The 26,200-nt window shown below is 46.7% G+C and overlaps 1 protein-coding gene across 3 annotated transcripts; it reads left to right on the top strand.

Annotated features, from left to right (window-relative positions):
- Positions 1-11,479: 11,479 nt before the first annotated feature.
- Positions 11,480-25,938, top strand: ACKR3 (atypical chemokine receptor 3). Of its 3 annotated transcripts, XM_033229788.1 has the most exons (3): positions 13,576-13,737; positions 18,523-18,693; positions 24,013-25,938. In XM_033229788.1, the coding sequence occupies exon 3, from the start codon at positions 24,040-24,042 to the stop codon at positions 25,126-25,128; it is 1,089 nt and encodes a 362-aa protein (XP_033085679.1). In that variant the 5' UTR covers positions 13,576-13,737; positions 18,523-18,693; positions 24,013-24,039; the 3' UTR covers positions 25,129-25,938. The 3 variants fall into 3 exon arrangements, with proteins under 3 accessions (XP_033085680.1, XP_033085679.1, XP_033085678.1); XM_033229789.1 differs by lacking the exons at positions 13,576-13,737; positions 18,523-18,693 and adding an exon at positions 11,480-11,614; XM_033229787.1 differs by lacking the exon at positions 18,523-18,693 and having other exon boundaries at positions 13,585-13,737.
- Positions 25,939-26,200: the final 262 nt, after the last annotated feature.

Here is a 26,200-nt window from a genome sequence, read left to right as displayed (position 1 = left end):
GGCCACTGTACTCACAAGGGCCCTTACATGAGGGAGGCAGGGAGTCAGTAGTAGGAAGTGTGAGGATGGAAGCAGAGGTTGGAGTGATTCAAGGAGGGGCCCAAGCCACAGAATGCAGGTGGCCTCTGGTAGCTAAAAATGTCAAGAAAGCAGATGCGGCCACAAAGACTCCAGAAGGAAGGCAGCCCTGCTGGCACACTAATTTTAGCCCAGGATGTCTAGAATTGTAAGAAAATACATTTGTCTTTTTGTTGTTGTTGTTTTTTGAGATGGAGTCTCACTCTGTAGCCCAGGCTGGAGTACAATGCTGTGATCTCGGCTCACTGCAAGCTCCGCCTCCCGAGGTTTGAGCGATTCTTCTGCCTCAGCCTCCCAAGTAGCTGGAATCATAGTGCCCGCCACCATCCCTGGCTAACTTTTGTATTTTTGGTAGAGAGAGGGTTTTGCCGCGTTGGCAAGGCTGGTCTCGAACTCCTGACCTCAGGTGATTCCCTGCCTCGGCCTCCCAAAGTGCCGAGATTACAGACATGAGCCACTGCGCCCGGCCATTGGTCTTGTTTTAAGCCACGAAAATGATGGTAATTTGTTTCAGCAACAATAAGAAGCTAATAAAGTTACATCCAATGGGACTGAGCAAATAAATAATTATAACAAGGACAATGGAAGCTAGGTCTCTCACTATGGAGAAGGGAGTTACAAACATGGAAATGGAGAAAACTTGAATGAACTTTGTATAATGGATTGGAATTAGAGATGCTGGTGGGAACCAATTACTGTTAATACAGATATATGCATATATATTTTCATGTGAACGTATGTCTGCGTGTGTGTGTGTGCGCGCATACATACATACAGATGTCTTGGCTTTCACCACTGAGAGAGCCGCCTGGGAGTTGTAACACACCAATTGCAATGAGCACACTTTGCACCCAGATCTTGGCTTCTAAATATGGTTTTCCACTAAGGCCCCTTGGAAAGGCAGATTCCAGGGAATCTTAAAGAAAGTGCAAGATGAGCCTGCACTGCCTTCTTGTGCCAGAAAACGAGGAAGTATTCAAAGAATGATGACCATATATTGAAAGGACACAGAGGCTAGCCCTCACTGGCCAAATCAGGAATAATCTGAGCTGTCAACTGAATATTGAGAGTAATGGGTTATAATTCCCTAAATAGAACAGTAAACCACAAGTTCACACAGATGGAAATAAACAGATGAATAAACTGAAAGTCTGAGAACGAGACATTTCCATACATTCAAAGAATCCTCCTTCAAAATACTTACTAATGAACTAGAGAAAAGAGAAAAAGTGGAACAGCCTGACAGCTGGTTCCAATCACAGTGAACATCATCAGTCATGGGACAAATTGGCATTGGTGGCCACCGGATGGGTTGCCATGAGAACACACCCTCACTTCTGTGATATGCATGCCAGAAACCTGAGACCTGAATCTCATCATAAGGACCCATCAGACACACCCAAATGGAAGAATATTCTACAAAATAATCAATCTGTTTTGTTCAGATGTGTCCAGGTTATGAAAGTCAAGGGAAGACTGAGAAACTGGGCCAGACTGAAGGAAACTAAAGAGACCAGCAACTAAATGCACCAAGTGATTCTGAGGAGTCTTTCTCTAGAACAGACACTCTTGGGATCGTTGTGATGCAGGGCAGGTTCTTGGCTTCGCTCAGGAAAGAATTCAACAGCCAGCTGGTTGTGGAAAAGGGCAGCTTTACTGAGTCCGGCAGTGATGCATCTCCGTGCCTGCTCCTTGGGGAGCAGGGCTACCCCACAGGCAGTGCGTGGACAGTAGTAGCCTATGAGCCGCTGCTAGTCATAGTTCCATCCACTTTTAATGACATGCTAATGAAGGGGCGGGTCATTCAGAAATAGCTAGGAAATGGGTGGTAACTTCCGGCTGCTGCCATGGCATTGGTAAACTGTCATGGCGCTGGCGGGAATGGCTAATGGTGATGAGCAGCGAGAACAACCAGAGGCGCTTTTTGTGCCTTTTTCTAGTTTTGGCCTGTTCTCAATCTGATCTGGGAGAGGAGTCCTGCTGACCTCCTACCTCAGCTGGCAAAACTTGAGTGGAGTCTGGGAACTCGAAGGAAGGAAAGTGTTGATGCTAACTTCCTGATTTTGTGGTTACATTGGGATAAAGCGGAAGAATATCCCTATTTGTGGGAAATACACACTTAAGTATTTAGAGGCTGACAGGACATGAGTTCAGCAACCTTCTCTCAAATGGTTCAGGGAATAAAGATTCTTTGTTCTTTACCTTGAAATTTTTCTCTAAGTTTATGGTTATTTCAAAATAAAAAGGAAGGATCTCCCTTATTAATTTTGTCTCACGTTGTTTTAAGCTCTTTAGAGTATTTTCAAACGTAAGTGGAAATGAAAAAAATGTAACTATTAGCATATATAAAATTTAAATCTTAAAACCATGATCAACTTAAATAATTGTAGTAGATACACTGAGATATTTATTCTTTAATTTCCTTCAGGACTTAGATATTTTTAAGCTGAATCATTTTTCTGTTTTGAAGCTAAACTCTATATATTGACGTTTGAGGAGTGTGAAATCACAATACTTCAGAATGTTACCAACTTTTCAGAAGAACGCGACCTGGGTTTGACCCTATGTGCTTAGTAGCCCATTAGGCCCTCTGTGCTTTGATATACTCTCATGGCAAAAGTTTCCTGGTCTTACTCAGAGATCAGAAAAATTCTTTTCTGTGTCAAACTTTACAATGAAGTGAAAGTAGAGAAAGCAATGGTTCACTCAGAACTTTCTATTCAGGGCTTTTTCTTTTCTTAAAAACTGAAAGCTGAGAATGAAAAATTTCAAATATAGGTAACAGCAAGTAACATAAAGTATACCTATGTACTCACCAATAAGGTCTAACAAATGTGAATATTTTTGCCTAAAAAATAAAAATATTGTAGAGACATTGAAAATATTCCTATGTATCTCCCTCCATCTCATTTCTCTCTCTCTCCCTATACCACAGGGTAACCTCTGTCCTCAAGTTGATACATAGCCTTTCTTCCATCTGTGGTTTTTCGTATAGCTCTACAAACAATATGTGTTTTGCGTTGAGTGCTTTAGAACTGTACAGAAATAGTATCACTTTACATGAACATTCTGCAACTTGCTTTTTTTAATTGGGGTAAAATTTAATGAAAAGCACAGATCTTAACTGTACAGTTGATGTCCTTTGATAAATGTGTATACCCACATAACCACTCCTCCAATGGGAACACAAAACATTTCCAGCACCCCCAGAAAATTCCCTTCCAGTCTATCCCCACCTCTAGAGATGACTATTTGATTTCTGGCACCACAGATTAATACGACTGTCCTTCAACAGTCACATGATGTCTTTGTCAAACATCAATTGACCACAGTGTGTGAGTCTGTTTTTGGACTCTATTTTGTTTCCTTGCTCTGTTTGTCCTAGTGACAATACCACACTAGGTCCATTAATGTAGCTTTATAATAAGTCACGAAATCGCAAACTGTGAGTCTTTCAACACTTTCCATTTCAAGAGAGTGTTAGCTATTTTTAGGTCCCTTGCATTTCGATAAAATTTAAAATCAACTTGCTAATTTTGATAAGAAGAAACTTCTGGGGTTTTGATTAAGACTACATCGAATCCATGGAGCAATTTGGGAGAGTACTGACATTAACAACATTTATTTCAAATCTTTTGAATAAATGTCCAGAAGTGGGATTTCTGGATCATCTGGTAGTTCTATTTTTAATTTTTTTTGAGGAGCCCCATACAGTTTCCCATAGCGGCTGCACCATTTTGCACTCCTGCCAGCAGTGTGCAAGGGTCCCAGTTTCTCCACGTCCTCACCAGCACTTGTTGCCTTTTTTTCTGTAAAGACCATCCTAATAGGTGTGAGGTGATATTTCACTGTGATTTTGGTTTACTTTTTCCTGATGAATAGGGACATTCAGTCATTAGTCTTGAATTCAATGATCTTTTTTCATATACTGATCGGACATAGGTATGTCTTCTTTGGAGAAATGTCTATTCAAGTCCTTAGCCCATTTTAAAATGAGACTATTTTTTTTTTCCTGTCAAGTTGTAGGAGTTTCTTATATATTTTAAAGATTAACCCTTTACCAGATAAATGGTTTGCAAATATTTTCCCCCTTTCCATAGGTTGTCTTTTTACTCGGTTGATTGTTTCCTTTGCTGTGCAGGTTTTTAGTTTGATGTAATCTCAGTTGTTTATTTTGTCTTTTGCTGCCTGTGCTTCTGATGTCATTGCCAAAATCAATGTCCTGATGTTTCTCCCCTTTGTTTCCTTCTAGGAGTTTTACAGCTTCAGATCTGGGTATTTATCCAAAAGACTTGAAACTGGGGTCCTGAGGAGATACAAACACTTCCCAGTTCATTACAGCACTATTCACAGTATCCAAGGTAAGGAAACAGCCTAAATGTCCTTTGTCAGATGAATGGATAAAGAAAATGTGGTATATATATACAACAAAATATTACCTCATCTTAATAAAGAAGGAAATTCTGATATACGTGACAATATGAATGAAACTTGACATTTTGCTAAGTGAAAGAGGCCTGTCACAGAAAGACAAATACTCCATGGTTCCATCTATATGAGGTATCTAAAATAGTGAATCTCATAGAATCAAAGAGTGGAACGATGGTTACTAGTGGTGAGGGTTTGGGGGATGTGAGTTACTAACCAGTAAGCATAAAGTTTTGATGTATAAATGTATAACATTATATCTAGTCAAAAATAATGTATTGTACACTTAAAAATTTGTTGAGAGAGTAGATCTCCTTTTAAGTGTTGTTAACACATTAAAATAAAATCTAAAAAAAGAAGAATATGGAAAGAAAATGATAACAACACAAATGAGTCTCCCAATCCATGAACAAGATCCTCCTCCATTTATTTTATTTTTCTGTAATTTCCCTCGGGACTATTTTTGTTGTTTTCAGTGTAGAGGTCATGACTGTTGTTTGTTAAATCTATTCCTATGAATTTTATGTGTTTCAAGGTGACATACACAAACACAATTGACTTTTTTTTTGAAACGGAGTCTCATTCTGTCATCCAGGCTGGAGTGCAGTGGCGTGACCTCCACCTCCTGGGTTCAAACAATTCTCCTGCCTCAGCCTCCTGAGTAGCTGGGATTACAGGTGCATGCCACCATGCCTGGCTAATTTTTGTATTTATAGTAGAGATGGGGTTTCACCATGTTGGCCAGGCTGGTCTCTAACTTCTGATCTCAGGTGATCCACCCACCTAGGCCTCCCAAAGTGCTGGGATTACAGGTGTGAGCCACCGTACCCGGCCACACAATTGACGTTTGTATACTGAGTTTGTATTCTTTGGCTTTTCTAAATTGACTTATTAGTTCTTGAAGTTGTTTTGTACACTTATCAGGATTTTCTGCAAAAATAATCCTGTCAACTGATAATAAAAGTTGCTTTACGTCATTCTTTCCAATCCATATGGCTTTTATTTCTTTTCTTCTTCCTTTTGCATTAGCTAGAGCTTCTAGTACACTGTTGAAGGGAAATGGTGAAAATGAATGTCCTTGCTTTGTTCTCAATTTTAGAAGTGAAGTATTCAACCATTGAGTATGATGTTGGCTCTAAGTATTCATAGGAGGCCTACGTCAAATTCATACACATCAAATATCAAATTGGGGAAGTAAGTCAAATCAAAATCATTCTATTTTTAGTGTACTTCAAGTTGTTACCATGAATTGATTTTGAATTTTGTCAAATGCTTTATTTTAATAATTTAGCAAGTTATACTATTTTCAAATGTTAAACTTATTTTTCATTTCAGGTATAAATTCCACTTAGTCACAGTATATCATACATATTGTTGGATTTGCTTTGCTTTTTTATTTTTAAAGGGTTTTTATATCTATCTTTATGAAGGATATTGGTCTATAATGTTTTCTAGTAATGTTCAGTTATTTTCAGTTTGGGTCTCTCATAAATAGTCCTGCTGTAAACATTTTTGAGTATTTCTTGTGGTGCAATGTGTACAGCTTGAAGTTGGGCATGTACCTTGCAGTGAAGTTTCTGGGTCACAGGGTATGAGCATGTTCAACTTTAGTGACTACTGCCAAAGTGGATGTGCCAATTCACATTCCTACCTTCAGGGACAGCTGTGCCCCTCAGAGTGTGGACTGTGAGCTATTTGCTATTAGATTGCAATGAGGTAAGTCCAGAAATTAAGCGTGAGCATTTAGAAACTTTTATAGAAATCTGATGTTGCTTTGACATCAAATATTGCTTTGACATGGGCTCTTCTCGTCCAGCAGTGCATTGGCCAGTTTAGATGCTGTCACACTTGCATTATGAGGTGGGTGTGGGAGGAGCTTCACATGCAATGGGGACCATGTGTTTTGGTCTGCAATGGAAATTTAAAAGGAAAGAAAGGCTGGTCTCTCACCATGTAGCACTGGAGAAGCCTTCGTGCATGAGAATTCTGGTGGTTCCACATCCTTGCTCACATTCAGTAATTTTCATGTTAGCCCTTCTGGTTGGTGTGCAGCTGGATGGCATTGTGACTACAGTTTGTAGTTCCCCAATGACTAAGGAAGTTGCCCGCCTTTTCATATGTGTATTGGTTTCAAATGTGTATCTGCATATTTCTAGGTGTGAAGTACTTCCAATTTTCAAAGTATATGTGTTAAGTTTTCCTAAAACATTTACCCTGGATACTGTTCCCCCGCCCTCCTCCCATATTTCCATGATGAAGCAGGTGGGCAAAATATGGAGACGACAAAAACCTGATTCACAAGTGTCATTCACCTGACTTTATTCATGTAGTCAATATTTATGAGCGTCTGGCACGCGCCAAGCACAGTGTGTGGAAACAGGGATGCAGAAATGAATAGAATAGAAATGTTCTTGTCCACTAGGGATTTATACTCCAGTTGTGGAGAAGATAGATAGTGCGCTGATACCTTTGGATGGTAGTAAGTGCCATGAAAAAATAGGATAACAAGAGAGTAACTAGGATGGGAACATTCTTTGGTTAGAATGGCGAAAGAAGGTTTTCTGAAGTCATTATATTTAAGCCTGCATCAAAAAAATGAGAAGCAGGTGGCCATATAACAGGTCAGAAAGAGAATTCCAGGAAGCAGGAATGTCAAGTGCAAAGGCCCTGAGGTAGAAGCAAAGTGGTCTGAGGATTAATTAGAGAACACTCCTTTACTTTGGTGAAAACTGACACAATGGACGCCATAGACACCTAGTGCGGTGGATACTGGTGGTGCTGCTCCCAGATGCAGGGACCCCCTTAGGTTCTGATGCACCCCTCCTTCACCGTTAATGTGGGTTGACTGCCCAGGCTTGTGACTAGAACTAACCCTTGAGAGACTGTCTGTAGGTGGGTTACTGGATCCACTGTGCCCACACAGGCTGTGATCAGGAAGTACCTGAGGGGCTGCACTCTCTCTCCTACCACCCAGCAGCCCTAATCTGGTAGATGGAGGATGTAGGGGTATGAAACCCCAGCCCCTGTGACAGCAGCTGGGGTGAGGCAGAAGGATAGGGGCTGGAGACAGGCAGCCTAAGACCCACCAGCCTCTGACTTCTTGGAATTGGACTGAAAAGAAAACTCCACCTCTCCGTGCCCGTGTGACAGGGGGCCAGAGGCCCCTCCCTCTACAAAAATCCCCTCTCGGGAAATGCCTCTGATTGGTCAGAGGCCAAGCCTTCACTTCAGCCTGATTGGTCACAGGCCAACCCTTCATTTGCAGAAGGTGTAACCAGTTGGAGGCCTCCATTGGAGGCCTCTAAAGGGTACCTAGGGGTGTTACCAAATTCTTCTAGTTTAATAAAAACCCTAAAGAACATTGCAGTTGGGGCTCTGGAGCCGCCTGATGGATCCTGCTCCCACTTTGTGGAGTGTACTTTCGCTCAATACATTTGTGATTTTGTTGCTTCATTCTTTTGCTGCTTTGTGCATTTTGTTTAATTATTTGTTCAGTGTGCTGAGAACCTGAATGACTCAGTCAAGACCTTCTATCTGGTAACAGGGGCAAACTCAGGGTGTCATTCAGGTTCAGAGAGCCATGGGGATCACACTGAGGCTGAGATTTAGCCAGAAATCATACCCTTGGTTGTCCTTTTCTATTTTCCTTCCGAGTTTTTTTTTTTTTTCTGAAAGCACTTCCTTAATAAATCAGTTGTCCCTGAACTCTTAACTTACGGTCTGCTTTTAAGACTTAAAAAAGTCTGCAGTCTTAGGACTTAACAGCCCTGCTATAGGTTTCTACAATTGTTTTTCTTTTTCTTTTAATGATTTAGTTTTTTCTGTGGTACTAGGTAAGAGCATCAGGCACACTTGGGTTGGAATGCCAACTGCCATTCAGTCACAGCCACCCTTAGGAAGGTCACCTACTCTCTCTGGGCCTCAGTTTCCTCAATTACAAAAGTGGGACAGAAGACACATAATTGCCAGATTCACCAAAGTTGAAAAAAAAGAAAAAAAAAAAAAGTGGGACAAAGACAGTGCCACCTTTATGGCTGCTCTGAAGATTAAATGAAAGAAGATAGGCAACATACTTAACAGAAAGATGGGAAACCAGTGAACACTCGGATTTACCTATGACTATTAAACCTTTCTAAACTTCATCAGAGAGTTCAAAAAAATGTTGTCAAGTCTTGGGATATATATCTGTTGCATTCCTTTAAAAATGTATGGTATCACTGGAATTTGGCTGGGGGCAGAGGAGAGAGGAGGAAGAGAAACAGCCATTCTAGGTAGTTGCAAGGTACCATTCATGTGCACCTTCTCATTTAATCCTGACAAGCACCCAGTTAGAATAGAAGGTTCCATTATAATTATTAAAGATAAGAACCTAACACTCAAAGAGGCTGTTATCTGAGGAGACATGGTGTTGAAGAGGTTAAAATATGCCATTCCAGCGTATTGACTAAGTTCGACACTTTAAAAACAGCAGGTGCAACAAGATGACTTTGACCTTCCTGCTGTTTCTTAAAAGCAGAGGGTGGAATTCCTATATGAAAGATGCCCTCCCTAGATGATGCAACATTTTTATATAGTCAAAGTTGAAACTGGGAGAATTCTGTACAGATCTGGTTAAAAATAACTCTCATCTTTTAAGCCTCTCCACATACTTCAGTGGCTTCTTCACAACGAACTCTTCTCTGTCCAATCCACTACATAAGTAACTGACTTCAGCTACTTCTTTGGGGCCTTCATTTCTTTATGAGGCTCCTGTGCTGCGTGAAGTTTGTATTAAGTTTTTCTTCTCTTAATCTATCTTATGTGGATTAAATTCTTGGACCCAGATGGGACGCTAAGAGGATGGAGGCAGACTTTTCCCACCCCTACCGTGTGTATGTATCAGGGTTCCAAGCCAGGTTGTCTGGACAGAGGAACCCAGTTCCCTTGAGCTGAGGGACGGTCTTTGCTTTTAGGCCCTTGCCCTGCAGAAGCGGCTCGGTGTTGCTCTTATTCTGGGGGAAGGTCCAGTCCCAGCTGAAATGACTCCCGCCACACCCAGCTACCAGATAATGAAGCTCCTTCCCAGGGTCACAACTCCAAGAATGAGGAACGCCTTGTCCTCAGGCCAGTGGCGCAATTGAGCCTCTCTGGGGTCATATCACAGTCACCATAACTGCACTGTCTCCACTCTAATGGGGCTCCCAGAGCAGAGACCTTACCTGCCGCCGCTCTGGCCCACCAGGATCCTCTCACTTTTAAGTCAGGTGCCGTTTCAGGAAGAAGCTTGGTGGTCCCACATCTATAGGCAAAGCAGATCCCAGAGCAGAGAGAGCTGACCGCCTGCCCTGTGGGGTGTACAACCCCAGGTGCAGATAACAGACAGGGAAGGAGGGAGGAGCTTAGCTGAAAACCCCTCCTGACCCTTTTCCAATAGGCACTCAGGGGTAGCAAAACATCCAGGAACTTTGAGTTCTGGGTCAGCTGGGACAGCTGTAGGAACAGCGTTCTGTTCGTGCCTTCTCTGAGTTTTCTATTAGGTGCCACCAAACACATTCCTACCCAAAGGAACCATTATGTAGGACCTTACTAAAAAGGTTAAAATATGCATTCTGGCATGGTAACTGTTTAAGTGAAAGGCACTTGAAAAACAGCAGGTGCAAGATCACTCTCCCCATGCCAGAAGGAAAGACAGCATCCTTATCCTTAGGACTAGAAGCTGCCACCTGAAGAATACTGCACAGACCTTGTTAGAGTCACTCTAATCTTTTTAGTCACATTTTCAAAGTTTATTCTTATCTGTTCAATCCAGTATTTAAGTAGTGGACGCCAACTGCTTGCTCGGGTCTGCCCGCCCTCCCTCCCTCCCTTCTTCCCTTCCTTCCTTCCTTCTTTGCTCGGGCATGCAATTTCTTTCTTTCTTTTTCTTTCTTTCTTGCTTGCTTGCTTGCTTTCTTTGCTCAGGTCTTTCTTTCTTTCTTTCTTTCTTTCTTTCTTTTTTTTTTTTTTGACGGAGTCTCGTTTCTTTTTCTTTTTCTTTTTCTTTTTGACAGAGTCTTGCTCTGTAGCCCAGGCTGGAGTGCAATGGAGCAATCTCGGCTCACTACCACCTCCGCCTCCCGGGTTCAAGCGATTCTTCTGCCTCCCGAGTAGGTGGGATTACAGGCGCGCGCTACCACGCCCGGCTAATTTTTTGTATTTTTTGGTAGAGATGGGGTTTCACCATGTTGACCCGGCTGGTCTCGAACTCCTGACCTCGCGATCCGCCCGCCTCGGCCTCCCAAAGTGCTGGGATTACAGGCGTGAGCCACCGCGCCTGGCCGGTTTCTTTATGAGGGCTCCCATGCCGCGTGAAACTTGCAGTGTGCTTTCCTCCTATTCATCTATCTTGTGTCAATTTAATTCTCGGACCCAGCCGGGACCCCTAGAGGATGGAGGTGGAGTTCTGCCCTTACACTGAAAACACAAATTTCCAAAACAGGGACACTCTTCAAAACTTTGAAAGAGACCTTTTAGGTCCTAGGGCAATTGAATCTCGTTTTCTTTTTTTTTTTTTTTTTTTTTTTGAGGCGGAGTCTCGCTCTGTCGCCAGGACTGGAGTGCAGTGGCCGGATCTCAGCTCACTGCAAGCTCCGTCTCCCAGGTTTACGCCATTCTCCTGCCTCAGCCTCCCGAGTAGCTGGGACTACAGGCGCCCGCCACCTCGCCCGGCTAGTTTTTGTATTTTTAGTAGAGACGGGGTTTCACCGTGTTAGCCAGGATGGTCTCGATCTCCTGACCTCGTGATCCGCCCGTCTCGGCCTCCCAAAGTGCTGGCCCTGCTTGCTTACCCTCTCGTTTTCCCCCAGGACTGTTTTCTGACACAGAGTGGGAGGCCCAAGGAGACAGCAAAGTTCAGGCCCCAAGCACCCAGCTCCTCCTCCCAGGGTGCGAGCCTGCCCAGGGTTCCCGACCCTCCCCATTCCTCGCCGGCGCTTGGTCCGCCCCTCCCCGTCTGGAAGCCTCCTGCAGCCCCGCCCGGCGGAACTAGGGGACGGGTGGGGAACGTCGAAGGGCAAGGGCGGTGACCCCGGGGCCCGAATCCTCTCAGGCTCCTGGGTCGGGTGCCCGGCCGTGCGTGAGTGCGGAACAAGTATGGGCGCGGGGCCGTGCGTGGGTGCGGGGCTGGGTGCGGGCCCTGGGTGGGCGCGGGGCCGGGGCTGGCGGGGCAGGGCGTGGGGCTGTAGCAGGGCACGGGGCCGTGTGTGGCTGCAGGGCTGGGTTCAGACCGTGGGTAGGCGCGGGGCCGGCGCTGGCGGGGCAGGGCGCAGGCTGCTGCAAGGCGGCCTTGTGGATTCTGGCCCCGGAGCGAGGGCGGGCCCCGGACGCACGAAGTGGGTTCTCCTTTTAAAAAAAAAACTGCGTTGCGTTTTCCTTCCTCCACGTTAGCAACTGCATCCTGTCAGGGGCCCCCCGTCCATGTGGCCTTTCTTCCAGCGACAGCACACTTAGCTCAGAACAGAGTCACACCCACTCTGTGTTTCCACCGGGCGCGCCGGCTCTGCAATGCGGAGCGCGTTCTTTGAAGGACAGGCCCTGGAGTCACCGCCACAGCCACAGAAAGCGGAAACCGAGCCTCTGTCCAGAGGGGATCCCAGTACATTTCCAGCAGGTTCAGACACAGGGTCCCCCACAAGAATGAAACAGGACGGAAAAAGTCAGGACACGTATGCTGTGGAGGGTCGAGGTCTCGCCTAGATCTTGGGTGTGGGTAGTCGTAGCCGCTCGCAGTTTTCCTTTCCAGCATCTCTGGGAAGCCTGGAGATGTGCTTGGGGCTGATGTGACACGAAGAGTGATTGCGACGCTCTGCAGAGGCGGTGGCGGGACGCTGCGCTCGGGCTGGGAAAGGCCGGCCCCAGGGCGACCCCTCCGGAGGCCCCCGGAGAGCAGGTGTGCGCCTCGCCTCCCTCTGGGCAGCCAGTTCAGGAGAAAAATGTGAAGCTTTTATCTAAACAAAATATTTCTTTTGTTAAGGGCTTTCTCCACAATGCGACTTTCTAGCCACGTGAGACTTTGACCTCCCAGTCCCCCAGATTCAGCGCTGGGACCGAGCGTCTGCTGTTATTTTTAGTAGAAGTATAAAAAGAATCTCTAGAAGTTTTAGCTCTGGAGAAGGCGTGAATACAGCTGGTGCCTTCACACACTCCACTTGAGCCGCTCTTAAAGAACCCCAGGAGATGAGAAAGCAATACGAAAGCCAAAGCATTGCACATGAGGACGGGCTGGCGGGTGGCCTTTGGGTCCCTGTCTTATGGGTGATTTTTGTAAATGGGGCATTAGAGATGAGTGTCGCCTGGATTACATTTTTAGGTTGAATTCCTCCCATGGGTGGAACTTTAGGAATACGCTTCCAAATAAGAATGTAGATTTCAATAATTGTAGTAAAGTGTTTGCCAAACTCATCTCAGAAAAAGATATTATCGAAAGGCATTTATTATCTCCTTAATGCGTGTCTGGCACTGGGCAGACACTGTAGAATACTATCTTGATTAGAGTCTCAAGGATTTTGTGCCTGAAGTTCTTTACAAATAAAAATATTCAAGTATAATCTATTATAAAGACTCTTTTTCCCCACTTTGGGGATATACGGTGTGGTATCGACTCATTGGGCATACCAAAACTGTTACTTCTGTTTTGGAGGAATTAGCAAAGAAAACCCAGGCTTAGCAAATCAACACTGAAGTTCAGAAGTTCAGAGTAATTTGTCTTGGGAACAAAGTCTTCCCTAGAGCGAAGAGGCATTCACAGGAACTCTTGGTGTTAATGGGATTGTTCAAGATATACCTGAGACCAGATAAATATTTGATGATTTTGCCAAGCACTAGAGTTTCTTTACAGTTTTTCTTTGGCTGACGTTTTCCCCCATGGGGTTCGGACTTTGTGGCTTCATCAGATTTTGCAAATGAAAGAAGGCTGGGGTTTCCCAAGAGTGCGCTTGTGCAGGAAACAACAGACTAGTGAGGTTTACAAGAGGGGTGTGTTCTGTGTATGTGTGTGTGTGTGTCTGCCTGTGGGATGGGGGTGGCACGGGGGAGAGAGAGATGTGGGTTACAAAGCTGCCATCTAGAGGCTAGAGGCTCTTTTCTGCAGTGTATATAATGCAAGTCTGCAGCCAGCAGAGCTCACAGTTGTTGCAAACTGCTCAGCACTAAGGGAGCCAGCGCACAGCACAGCCAGGAAGGCGAGCGAGCTCAGCCAGCCGAGCCAGCCCAGAGGTAAGGAAACAGTGCTCGGGCAGCAGCTCTGCTTGGAAAGAAGGCATGGCTTCTGCTTTTAAGCCAAGGGGTCTTTTTCAAAGGACTTCTTTAAAATCGCTGAGATAGGTGCTTTTGAGTCTGCGGGTCTGGTTCTAAAAACCCAGGCTACACGTAGCTGCATTGCAAAGTGCTTTTGCTAATTCGGAGGGCTTCACCTTTCGCTTCAGAAAGCAAAGGGCAGTTTTCTTAAGTCACTTGCAGAAGGAAATTTCCTTGTGTATTTAGGAATCTGGTATTTATTTGCTGTGTGGCTATTTAAGCTCCACTAAGCAGGGGAACTTTGCAAGAACACAGACTATCCATTCTTCCTGACCAATTTGGCATGGGGATTAGCTTGGCACCCACTGTTTACCTGTTTTGCTTCTAGTATATCAGTTTGGAAACAGATAAAATTGGCAGTAAATACGTAATTCCAGAACGATGAACACTTTATGAAGAGGCATCCTTAATGGAGCAGAAAACTGCTGAGAATCTTTCTGAGTCCAAGATGTATTTGAATTCAGTACTTTGGGGGATTTACCAGAGTCTGTAAGTCCGGAAGCTATAAACGTGAATGTTACATACAGCCTGGTCTTCTCTTCTCTTGATGGCATGCTTGCTAATCTAATTTGAGTACTGTTCTCTTAGAAGGTGTTAAGTCCAACTTCAATTGTTGGGAGTGGGGTGGGGGGGGGAAGCACACACACAAATCTACTATTTTGCAATTTAAATGTACTCTTCAGGTAAAATGTGGATTTTGTTCAATTTTGTTGGCATGTGCAAAGATTTAAGGAGTGACTGGAGAACTTTGGAGTGAGGTCAGGAATGGGTGGTTAGCCAAGGCTTGTAACTTCCGGGGAGAATGAGAAGTTGTAAAAATCAGACTGGCTGTCTCTCTTTCTCTCTTCCTCTTTCTGTCTTTCTTTCTTTCCTTTTGCTCACAACAGGATTACTTAGTTTTTCAAAAGTGGGAGAGAGCTTCCTTAACTGGTTTACAGCCCTTTGAAGGTATTTGGTGCAGTGACATCCCCTGAAATTTCAGTCTGCAACGCCTCAACATGGTCACTTTGTTCTTTTCTTTTTTAAAGGCAGATGCTGCCTTTAGTGTCCCTTTATTTATTCCAGGAAAAATGTGGACATCAGCTAGGCACGCCTAGCAAAGAAAGTGGAGGCTGCTGGTTTCTGTGCTTTAACTTTCCATAGATTTTAAATGAATAAACTGCTCGTCCTTCTTTCATCAGAATATGAGCTTTCCCCAGATGGAAAGCCTTTTTCTAAAGCAAAGTTGCACATGGGAGCTCTAGCTTGGAAACAATTTGCTCTTTTTTCCCCAGTCTCTGCCATAAACACTTGAATGTGCATACAACTGCAGAGCTTAATGCCACAACCTCCAGGAGATTGGGGGGAGGGGGAAGCTGCCCAGGATGGGGGTGGGAAAGCAAAGGAAAATGGAGAAATGGCTGTAGTTTGCTGCCCATCAGCCTTTTTCTTGTAAGGGGCAGACATTGCAGTCGTCGTTTTAAAAAAGTTCCATAAAGTATGGCCAAGGCGGCATGCCTGTGCAACACACACAGGGTTTTGGGGGTGAGTTTCCTCCGTATTAACAGCGAGTCGTTGAAGCGTTGAGAAGGTATTATGATTTTTAATCAGGCCCAGAACAGGCCAAGTATAGGCTTTCTGAATGAAAAAAAACAAAAAACAAAAAAAAAAACCCCGAAAACAAAAAACCCTACTTAATCAGGGACAGTGGCTTTTTGTGTGATCATTTTAGGGAGACAGCTCCTGTTTTCAAGTCGATGTGAGGGAAATTGGTTGAAGTTACTCAAACCTGAGGCTGAAGGGCAGTCACTTTATAAACCTTAAGAGTAACCGAGGGGAAAGAAAAATACCTCAAAGATTGCAAAACTTTAGATTTCTCTCAGTGATTTTGTACAACATGAGGGGAATTTGGGGCCAGAAGGCATTTGTACCTTTAAACCAGGCAACCAAAGAACTTAGTTTTACTCTTAGAAGCAAGAATAGTATTAAAATGCCTTCAATTGCATTGCCTGTGTGTAGGCATAATTTAGAAAGAAACTAAAGATTGTGTCATGTCAAGTGTTATTAAAGTCCAGGAAAGAAAAGACAAAGCTCCAGGACACCTATTTTCCGTTGAAATAAAAGCGAGCAAGCCAGAAATAGACAGAGCAGGACAGGGAGGGGTGCGGGGGCTGTCCTTGATTTTGAATACTTGATGGTTTCCTGCAGGGAATATTTGATGCTTTTATCTACTAATTTGGAAGTGGGAAAAAAAGGCATTATTGCTTCGATATTAAAGTGATCAGGGAATTGCATAATTTTATGGTGATAATTTTAAAGAGCCGCAAGTAGTTTTGGAAGCAGACTGTGTTTTGTTCCAGGCACTGAAAAAGTGGAGGGGTGCTGAGACTATCTCAGGTGGCCTTGAACCGCTGTTGGCAAAAGGACAGATAACGAGCCCAGGGCAGCGTGGGGGACTTTGCGTTTTGAAGGCTGGGTCAGCCAGATAGGAAGCATATTTTGCTTTTCCTGCTATAACAGATATGTGGGCATCCTCCCTCAGTTGTATATGCAGAGCCTAAGTTTGCACAGCATCCTCCTTGGAAAGCCATTGTGTCTGGCTGAGGGCGGGGGGGTGAGGAGGCTCTCCTAGCCTGGCTGACCTCCCACTGCCTGGTCCTTGTCCTAAGCTGGGTGGGAATCAGGGCTCTGATTACAGTGGGCCAGCCCAGACGGCAGCCTTTGTGACGTGGGAATCTCTGGACCTGCTCTTGTGGGGATAGTTTTGCTTCCTTGTCGGGCAGCTGAGCACAATAGACCAGATCAGGTTTCTGGATGTGGGATTTATTTGATCCACCAAATCCTTAAAGTGGACGAGGATGCCCCACGTGTTCATGTGAAGTATGTCTAAGGACCCTGAGAAGAGGTGGACTGTATCTGAATCAGGGTATAGAGTTTTCTGTAGTTACTGTTGTTGTTGAGTTCTCAAGCCATTCAAAGCAGGTATGTACTTGCATAAAATAAGATCACTCAGGTCACTGGTGAATGTGCAGTTGAGACTGTTTTCCATTTGCTGGCAGCAGAGGTGCCAGACAGCTCTCCATTCTGCTGTCAGCCCTAGCGGATAGTCACAGAGAGTCCACCTGGGCCGAAGCTTCCGTGGGTTTCTCCCCTAGGTTACTTGGTTGGTTTCCCCATAGATTTGATGTAGCGTTGGTTAAAAACACACAGAGACACACACACGCCCACGCACACCCCACTCAGTGATGCGCAGTTGCCTGATGCTTCTTCAGAGGTAGTGTGGATTCTCCTGATCTAACTTTCAGGCTCAGCGTAAGCCGGGGCTGGCCTGGTGGAAGAGGTATCTGCTCAAAGAGACCAGAGCATTTGCTTTTGTAGCATGACTCCCGCTGGAAAGTCCCTGGAGATATTGGAAAGGGGAAGAGAACTCTGTTCTTAGCCACAAGCCTGCCATAACCCAGTCTTTTCACCTGGCCTGGCCTCAGTTGCTAGGTGTGCAAACAGTGAGGGCCACTGTCCCAGCTCTTGTCTGGGACAATACCAAGTTTCTTCATGAAATTCCTTTGTACGACACAGGTCTCACACTGCAGAAAGCCAGTGAAGGAGGAGAGGTCCTGCAGGGCCTAGAGGGCCAGAGGGCCCCTCGTTTGGGAGCTGGTCCTGGGGCCCCAGGCCTGGCCTGAGTTATCTTATCTGAGCCACTGTAGAGGAGTGACGTGTGTGTAGCAGCCTGGTCTGCACCCAGCTACCAGAGCACCCCACTGCAAAGCCGCCTGTGGGGTTCGTATCACCTCCATTCTCAAAGCTTCCTCTGCCCCAAAGCCATGGCCTTGCTCTAGACCTTCCTGGTTCCTGCATGGACAAGCCCAGGCCACATTCCTTGCCCACCCTTTAAGGCCCAACCCTTACCTCCATCTGCTCTTTGTGGAGAGTCCTTGCCTCAGCCAGGCTGGGTGACTTTACCCATGGCTGTGCCTTCCTGGAACATCCTTGATCACCACTACCTCCTTGAAGGCCCCATAAGCCACCAGAGTAGAAACCCCTCATCTTCCTGCTGCAGGGGCATGCACCACCTTGCTCATGCCTGGGAGCTGACGGGCCTGTGTGCCTTCCCAGCTAGCCGGTGGGGTCTCGGGGATTGCGGGGAGATGTTTCTAATCTGTTGTTCTCACATGCCCCAGAGCAGTGCCCCCTCGAACAAGAGGCTCAGTCCGCCAACACCAGCTCGGTGACAATTTCAGAAAAGTCTCTCCTGGACGCCCGTCTCCACTGCTGGCCATGGTCGCTGGTCTCGGTGGACCATGATTAACTGCTGGCTCATTGAGCACCGACTGTGTACAGCTGTAGCTGTATAGCTGTATAGCTGTAGCTACATAAAGTTACAGAAGACTTGGTGGGGGGTGCGGGGCTTGGTAGGAATGAGGTGGAGGGGCAAGAAACGTGAACAACGTCATGGTACAAAAGACATTTCAGAATAGAGATGTGTGGTGTGGGGCCAGGAGAAGGTGGGAGAATCGGAAGGGCAGAGAGCATCAGTGGGGAAGAGTCTGTGGTTGGAGACTGCAAACATATGTAAGGGAGTTTGGGGGAACACTGGTTGGGTGCCTGAACACATGGCATTCTCTGGAAGGAACTAACCAGCATGAGGACATGCTGATTGCATACTTAGCCACCACCCATGGAGGCTCTAAACCTGAGTGCCTCTAATTCTGGCTTCACCCTCAGCTTGCAGAGTTAGCCCAGGGAGACCATTTGGATGCAGCTGAATACCCCAGGCTGCTTGCTGCAGCACGGTCGTTGTCAAGGATACTTGGTTGATGAATAAAAAATCCCAGAAACGAGAGGTGAATCTCCGGGAAAAGTCCTGCAATTGACAAGAGGAACCCCATCTGGGCTGTGAGTGACAGAGGAGTCCCTTTGCAGGCCATAGGCTGGGAGGGATGGAGAGCTGGACAGGTGCTCGCCATCGCTGGCCATAGGAAAGTTCTCTCCCTGTCACTGCAACGTGCGACAGGGCCGCTGAAAAGGTGACCCCTGTACGAAGGAATGAATGAGATAAAACAGAGCAGGCGCTGGGAAAAAGGGAATGAAAGCTGACGTTCACTGCTTTTCGTTCTCCCTTGGGTCTCTGTGGTCCAGGAAAATGGAACATGAGCCTCGACTGTTTGCGGACCATTCCTCCCTTTATGAACATTTACATAATTCTTGATGTCAAATTTCAAATAACACAGGAGTTTATAGAGCAAAAACTACAAGTCTCCTTTTGTTCCCTCCTCCTACCCTCCCGGCCCCAAGTTTGATACTTACTACAGGTCTTTTTCTATGCCTTCGTGCACATATATTTACATATAAAAATACATAAATGTAATTTTTGTGTGTCTTTCTGCATAGCTGGGATTGTGCTGTGTGTGTGTGTGTCTGCGCATTGTCTTTCACTGAACAGCGTGCCGTAAACTCTCCCTGTGGATGAAGGGAGGCCTCCCTCTCACAGCTGTATTGTATTCCAGATGGAGACACCAGGCTTTACTGAGTCATGCCTCTGCTGAAAGACATTTATGTTGTCTCCAGTGTTTGCTCGTAAATAAATACTGCTTTAAAAGCATCTTGTGTACATTTGGAGACACATGAATATTTTGATGAGAGAAATGTGTGAATTTGTCTCATCACAGAACTGGAAAGAAACGTCTTTGTTCTGCACTCCCTCCCCTTCCTTCCGCCTGGAATCTTTTATGCAGAAACCTTAGAACCTGAGTGTCAGAAGTGGGTCTCCTTCCCCTGCCTGCCCTGGCGTGGGCACTGAGGCCATAGAAACCCAGTCAGTGGGCAGGTTTCATTCACACCCAGAAATGTTTCTTAGACCCTGGCCTCAAGCGGGAATAGAATTGCTGGTTGATTCCAGCAGAGGGTGACTGGTCTAAGTGGAATGTCTCCTTCAGACCCTGTGGCTATCGGCTGTCCCAGCTTCCCAGCGTAAACAGACCCGGCACAGGCTGAGAGGCATTCAGAATGTATACAAGGGCCCACGGGCTGGCCCATCTAGATCTGTGCGGAATGCAATCAGCGCCTTCTGTATGGGATGAGGTAATCCCCTGCTTTTGCTTGAGGGGACCTGTGATTTCTGTGTAGGGCCCTCTGGGGTTCATTAGAGGCCTCCCTCCCTCTCTCCACTTTCAGATTTTGCAGGGAGCTTTGTCACCAGGCCTTTGGGAACCAGGGGCCCTGGGTACACATTTCATAGTTTGCCCTATGAAGCTTTTGTTCCTATCAGGGATTCTGAGAGTGTCACTTGTTAAGGTCTAAGCAGGTAATTTAGGAAGATTCTTTGCTCCAGTGGCAGACGCACACCATCAGTGAATGGTGTTCAATGCAAGTGGGCCCTGCCCACCCTAAACGTCCTGCACGCAGGCTGGGGCGGCCAGAGCCTTTGTCGCAGACTACATTCCATGTTACATGGCAGTTCCCTGTTTTGAATAAGGGGATTGATTGTCTTTGTCAAATAATAATCTGTTTTCTGGAGACAGCCCTTTTTTCTGAAACCTAATGCATGAAAAATACCGAAATGACGAAAGGCTGAGCTATTGTATGACACTTTTTTGTTGTTGTTGTTTGTTTTATTTAGCTCCCATTTAAATTTGCAGAGGACTTGATGGCTGCACTGTCTGCTTAATCTCCCTTTTCGCTATACTTTCCTTTATCTGACCACTGGAGCCTTTGGTGGTGGGAAGGAAGAGGCTGGTCCAGGCCCCTAGAGGAAAGCAGGTGATCAGGGTGCGGGCCTCTGACTTCGTTTCCCGGCCAGTCCCAGTGTGGGCTGCTGTTCCTTGGACTGACTGGTGGTTAGTGATTGAGGATCAGTGATCGGTGATCAGTGACTGATGATTGGTGGCCGGTGATCGGTGGGGCAGTGAGGAGCTCCAGCCTCTGCTCTCTCATTCAGCCCTTGGGCAGCAATAGCCACACCCTTGTTGGAAGTTTCCCACTGTGCCACCCAGGAGGGGAGAAGCAAGGAAAGAGGGGAGGATGGCGGAGCGGGGAAGTGCCTATCTCAGAAATATTATTTTTGACTCAGAGGACCAGTGGTCAGTGGTCCCTAAATCAAATTTTCTTTGCCCAAAGAGGCAGAGGTAGAAAGCCAAGGACTGGATGGGGGTCTCTGAGCCCTTTTCCACCTCTCAGTCCCACTCTGGGCTCTGAGAATACTGAAGACTGCTGGTAGCTCAAAGCGGGTGAGTGTCTGTTTTGTGCCAAGAATGGAGGCACTGGAAGGAAGGACACACTGGAGATGTGGGAACCAGGCGCCTTCTCACTGAGTGACCTGGCCTCCTGCAGGGGCCGTCCATGCCGAGCAGTGGCCAGGCACCTGGCCAGCCGGCACCTGACATGTCTCTACACTGGAGGGCGAGTAAGACCTGAGCCAGAGGACTGTCACCATGGTGGGGGAGAGAGGTGGGGTGGATTCAGGATCCAAGTTCTGGCGAACAAAGACTGAGGGTCGTTTCTTTCTGGCCCCTGTGAATGGCCCAAACCCCAGGATTCATGGCACCTCCTGCTGAGTGGCTGTGCCAGTGGGGACAGAGCAGGGAGCCCAAGCCAGGTGCCAGCCGAGCTGCCCTCTGGACCCAGCTGCTGTCCCTGCTGCTGCCCAGCTGTGGGGCCGTCCTCCATTCAAGCTTTTCTGCTCCCCGGGACTCTGGGGTCAGATAAGATCATGGGTGAAAGTGTTTTGGAAACCAAGCCATGATGCAAATGTGTTTTGTGTTAAGGAAATGGGACAAAGGAAAAGGTAGTTGCAGTAGAGCCATGTGGGAGAGCAAAGGTGAAATCCTTGTCTGCTGGAATCACAGGGTGGAGAGTGGAACGTCAGCTCTGGGTGGTGGCCAAGGGAAGGTGGAGATAGCAGCTTCAAGGCACAGCCTGGGGCTGGCTGTCTGCCCTGGGGCTGGCTGTCCGTCTGGCAGGCCAGGGTTTCCTCGGCTCCCTGCTGGGCTTACATCCTTTTGGAGTTCTAGAGCTGCGTCTTAGGACAGGTGTGCCGAGCCTCCTACTTTGAGTTTCTGTCCTGACCTTGACCTTGCTCACCTCCACGGGCACCCTCCCATGCTTGGGCATCAGGGCTTGTCATAAGTCAATGGTCACAGGGCTTGATTCCTCCTAGTGGGTGACTCTGAGGACAGCCAGGCCTCCCGCTGCAGGACCAGCGTGGTTCCCTCCATGGAGGGCTTTCAGAGTGGGGAGGGGATGCGGCTGTCATGGGAGGTCCAGCACTTTCTGTCAGCCATGGAGGACACTGAGTCAGGTTAGGTCACCAGGAGGGGACCCCACGGTGATTCCCATCCTGCAGAGGGAAGTGCCCAGAAGCCTGCAGCAGTCTCTGCTAAGTGAGGTTTAAGCGAGATCCTCTGCTGTGAACGATGGGGCTGTGGAGCCGAGGCCGCGCAATTTCTCACTTTTCAGGGAATCTGTTCATGTTGTCCCAAAGGAGAAACCCATCAAACAACCCAGTCTCTGTGTGAGCCTGTGAGTCTCCCTCCACCGGGGATATTTATTACTCAGCCAGTAAAGCCAGTTTTCAAGGGGAGTAGAATTAAACCAGGTTCTGCTTTTTGCTAAAGGGAAAAACCACTCGCCTTAGGTGGGGGAATCACCAGGGTTCTTTCTTCTTGGCCAGGGAGGGAGAAGGGGGAGACGTTTTACTGAGCATCGTTTTACTGAGCATCGTTTTACTGAGCATCGTTTCACTGAGCACCGGCTAGGGCCAAGCTCTGAATTAGGCCTTTTCTTCTTAGGCTATCTGTGAGGTAGGTGCTGCTGTCCTGGGGAGGCAGATGCAGACAGATTAACTCTTAAGGTAAATACTAATGAGTAGAGGAGCCAGAATTCCAAGCCAGGAATGTCTGATCTCGGAGTGGGCGGCTTCCCAGCTGTGGCTTTGCGTCCTGCTAGTGTAGCTACCTGGACATTGATCCCCTGACCGTTGTCCCTGATCTTCCAGGAAATTCTCAAAGGTAACCTGGAGTCCACTTTAAATGAACTTGGTAAATAATGACTTGACCCTAGGCCAGTCATTACCTGGGACAAGTGAGGGGGAAGGGCATCCACCCGACTATGTCACTGTCAACTGCATCCTTGGGCTGAGGTTTTGATTTTACAGTGGGGTTCAGGCAGGGCCAATTGCTGACCCAGGACCATGGCCTGGAGGGATGTCAGGGCCTTCCCATGGGCGGAATGACAGTAGAAGACAGCCCCTGTCAGTCTATCTGGAGAAATCACTGCCAGATAACAATGGTACCCTGTGGCTGAATTCTGGCTGGCAGTGAAATGGTGATGGAGTGTTGGTCTCACCTCAGGTCAGCAGGGAAAACAGTTGGGAAAATCGTCAGCCCTCCTGAAATGCAGCAGGTGGTGGTTTTTGCGCTTTGAGTCTTGGCACACTTTGCTCTTGAAGCAGTTGAACAGATAAAGGAATGGACAAACAGGTGCTGACGCAGAGCTTGAGACAGCTGGTTGGTTGCCCTTCATTGAAAACCACACTGTGAACCCAGAGTCTTCAGGTTTGGGGCGCAGTGAAGCTGTGGGCCACCTCGCGTAGGCTCGCTATGTTTCCAGAGGCTCTGTGACTGCACACTGGGGCTGCCTGAGAGCCAGGTTTACATGTGAATTTAGCAGAAAAGTAGAGTGCTGAGTCACATTTTAAATGCAGATTTGGAGGAGGATTTGAAATGCTTTCATTAAGACACCAAAGCAGGACACTTGTAATACAGCAGTGCCAGGAGCAGACAACCCTGCCATTCTTTGGGGACGTAGATAAAATGGCTCCACTGTCCCCTGCTGAGAGCGAGCAGGCCATCAGCATCGCGGTGGCTGGGGCTCCGCTGCCTGACATTTCTTTGGCCCTGTACTGTGTTGATTTCACACCCTGGGCACAGCCAGCCTGGCGGTGTCTTGAGAACATAGCCATGAAAAGATGGAGAAAGCAAACACAGTTTCTGTCTTGGAGCACCACATGGATTTAGATTCGAAGTATGTTTTATTTTGTTTTGGAGAGTTTTATTATGGATGTTTTTTTTCTCCCTTTGTTGCAAAGACATTACAGAGCTAAACCCAAACAGCTGAGCCTATCAGGGCCCTGGAAAAGCATTTTGCCTGAAACTGGAGTTTTTCCTAATGAAGTGACTTTTCTCTTCCATCTTTTTTGTTTGCTTGGTTTTCTCGTAGGTCATTAGATTGCCCGCCCTCAGAACGATGGATCTGCATGTCTTCGACTACTCGGAGCCAGGGAACTTCTCGGACATCAGCTGGCCATGCAACAGCAGCGACTGCATCGTGGTGGACACGGTGATGTGCCCCAACATGCCCAACAAAAGTGTCCTGCTCTACATGCTCGCCTTCATTTACATTTTCATCTTCGTCATCGGCATGATTGCCAACTCCGTGGTGGTCTGGGTGAACATCCAGGCCAAGACCACAGGCTACGACACGCACTGCTACATCCTGAACCTGGCCATCGCTGACCTGTGGGTTGTCCTAACCATCCCAGTCTGGGTGGTCAGCCTCGTGCAGCACAACCAGTGGCCCATGGGGGAGCTCACGTGCAAGGTCACACACCTCATCTTCTCCATCAACCTCTTCGGCAGCATCTTCTTCCTCACGTGCATGAGCGTGGACCGCTACCTCTCCATCACCTACTTCACCAACACCTCCAGCAGCAGGAAGAAGATGGTACGCCGTGTCGTCTGCGTCCTGGTGTGGCTGCTGGCCTTTTGCGTGTCTCTGCCAGACACCTACTACCTGAAGACCGTCACATCTGCGTCCAACAATGAAACCTACTGCCGGTCCTTCTACCCTGAGCACAGCATCAAGGAGTGGCTGATCGGCATGGAGCTGGTCTCTGTGGTCTTGGGCTTCGCCGTTCCCTTTTCCATCATCGCCGTCTTCTACTTCCTGCTGGCCAGAGCCATCTCGGCGTCAGGTGACCAGGAGAAGCACAGCAGCCGGAAGATCATCTTCTCCTACGTGGTGGTCTTCCTCGTCTGCTGGCTGCCCTACCACGTGGCGGTGCTGCTGGACATCTTCTCGATCCTGCACTACATCCCTTTCACCTGCCGGCTGGAGCACGCCCTCTTCACAGCCCTGCACGTCACACAGTGCCTGTCGCTGGTGCACTGCTGCGTTAACCCTGTCCTCTACAGCTTCATCAATCGCAACTACAGGTACGAGCTGATGAAGGCCTTCATCTTCAAATACTCGGCCAAAACAGGGCTCACCAAGCTCATCGATGCCTCCAGAGTCTCAGAAACGGAGTACTCTGCCTTGGAGCAGAGCACCAAATGATCCGCCCTGGAGAGGCTCTGCGACGGGGTTGCTTGTTTTTGAACAGGGTGATGGGCCCTGTGGTGTTCTAGAGCAAAGCAAAGTAGCTTCGGGTCTTGATGCTTGAGCAGTGTGAAGAGGGCAGCACGTGCCCCCTGCATCCATTCTCTCTTTCTCTTGACGACGCAGCTGTCGTGTGGCTGTACGTGCCGACAGTTTTGCAACAGGCAGAGCTGTGTCGTGCAGCAGTGCTGTGCATCAGAGCCAGCTGAGGATGGGCTTGCCTGGACTTCTGTAAGATAGGATTTTCTGTGTTTCCTGAATTTTTTATATGGTGATTTGTATTTAAATTTTAAGACTTTATTTTCTCACTATTGGTGTACCTTATAAATGTATTTGAAAGTTAAATATATTTTAAATATTGTTTGGGAGGCATAGTGCTGACATATATCCAGAGTGTTGTAGTTTTAAGGTTAGCTTGACTTCAGTTTTGACTAAGGATGACACTAATTGTTAGCTGTTTTGAAATTATATATATATATATATATAAATATATATAAATATATAAATATATGCCAGTCTTGGCTGAAATGTTTTATTTACCATAGTTTTATATCTGTGTGGTGTTTTGTACCGGCACGGGATATGGAACGAAAACTGCTCTGTAATGCAGTTTGTGACGTTAATAGTATTGTAAAGTTACATTTAAAAAAAACAAAAAACTGTTCCGGACTGCAAATCTGCGCACACAACGAACAGTCGCATTTCAGAGAGTTCTCTCAATTTGTAAGTTATTTTTTTTAATAAAGATTTTTGTTTCCTAAAAACGCATCAAGTCTCAGTTTTAAAAGTGTGTTTTGGCACTTGAGTAGCATGCGTGGTAGTAATACATGGATAGATGCGGCACACACAGGCCAACTGAATGAAGACTTTAGAAAAAGAGTGCTACCGTAAAGCAAAAGCCACCAGGTTAACTTGTTTGAAATGATATAAAAAGAGAAACACTTGAGCATACTGCATAGTTTTTATTTATTTATTTATTTATTTTATTTTCAGGCAATAACGTGTTTGGTGGGGGGATGATTGCTAGGGT

Source organism: Trachypithecus francoisi, unplaced genomic scaffold, assembly GCF_009764315.1.
Source record: "Trachypithecus francoisi isolate TF-2019V2 unplaced genomic scaffold, Tfra_2.0 Lachesis_group13, whole genome shotgun sequence".
Taxonomy (NCBI): Eukaryota; Metazoa; Chordata; class Mammalia; order Primates; family Cercopithecidae; genus Trachypithecus; species Trachypithecus francoisi.
Note: the sequence above shows the minus strand (reverse complement) of the source record. Positions and strands in the feature narration are given on the sequence as shown.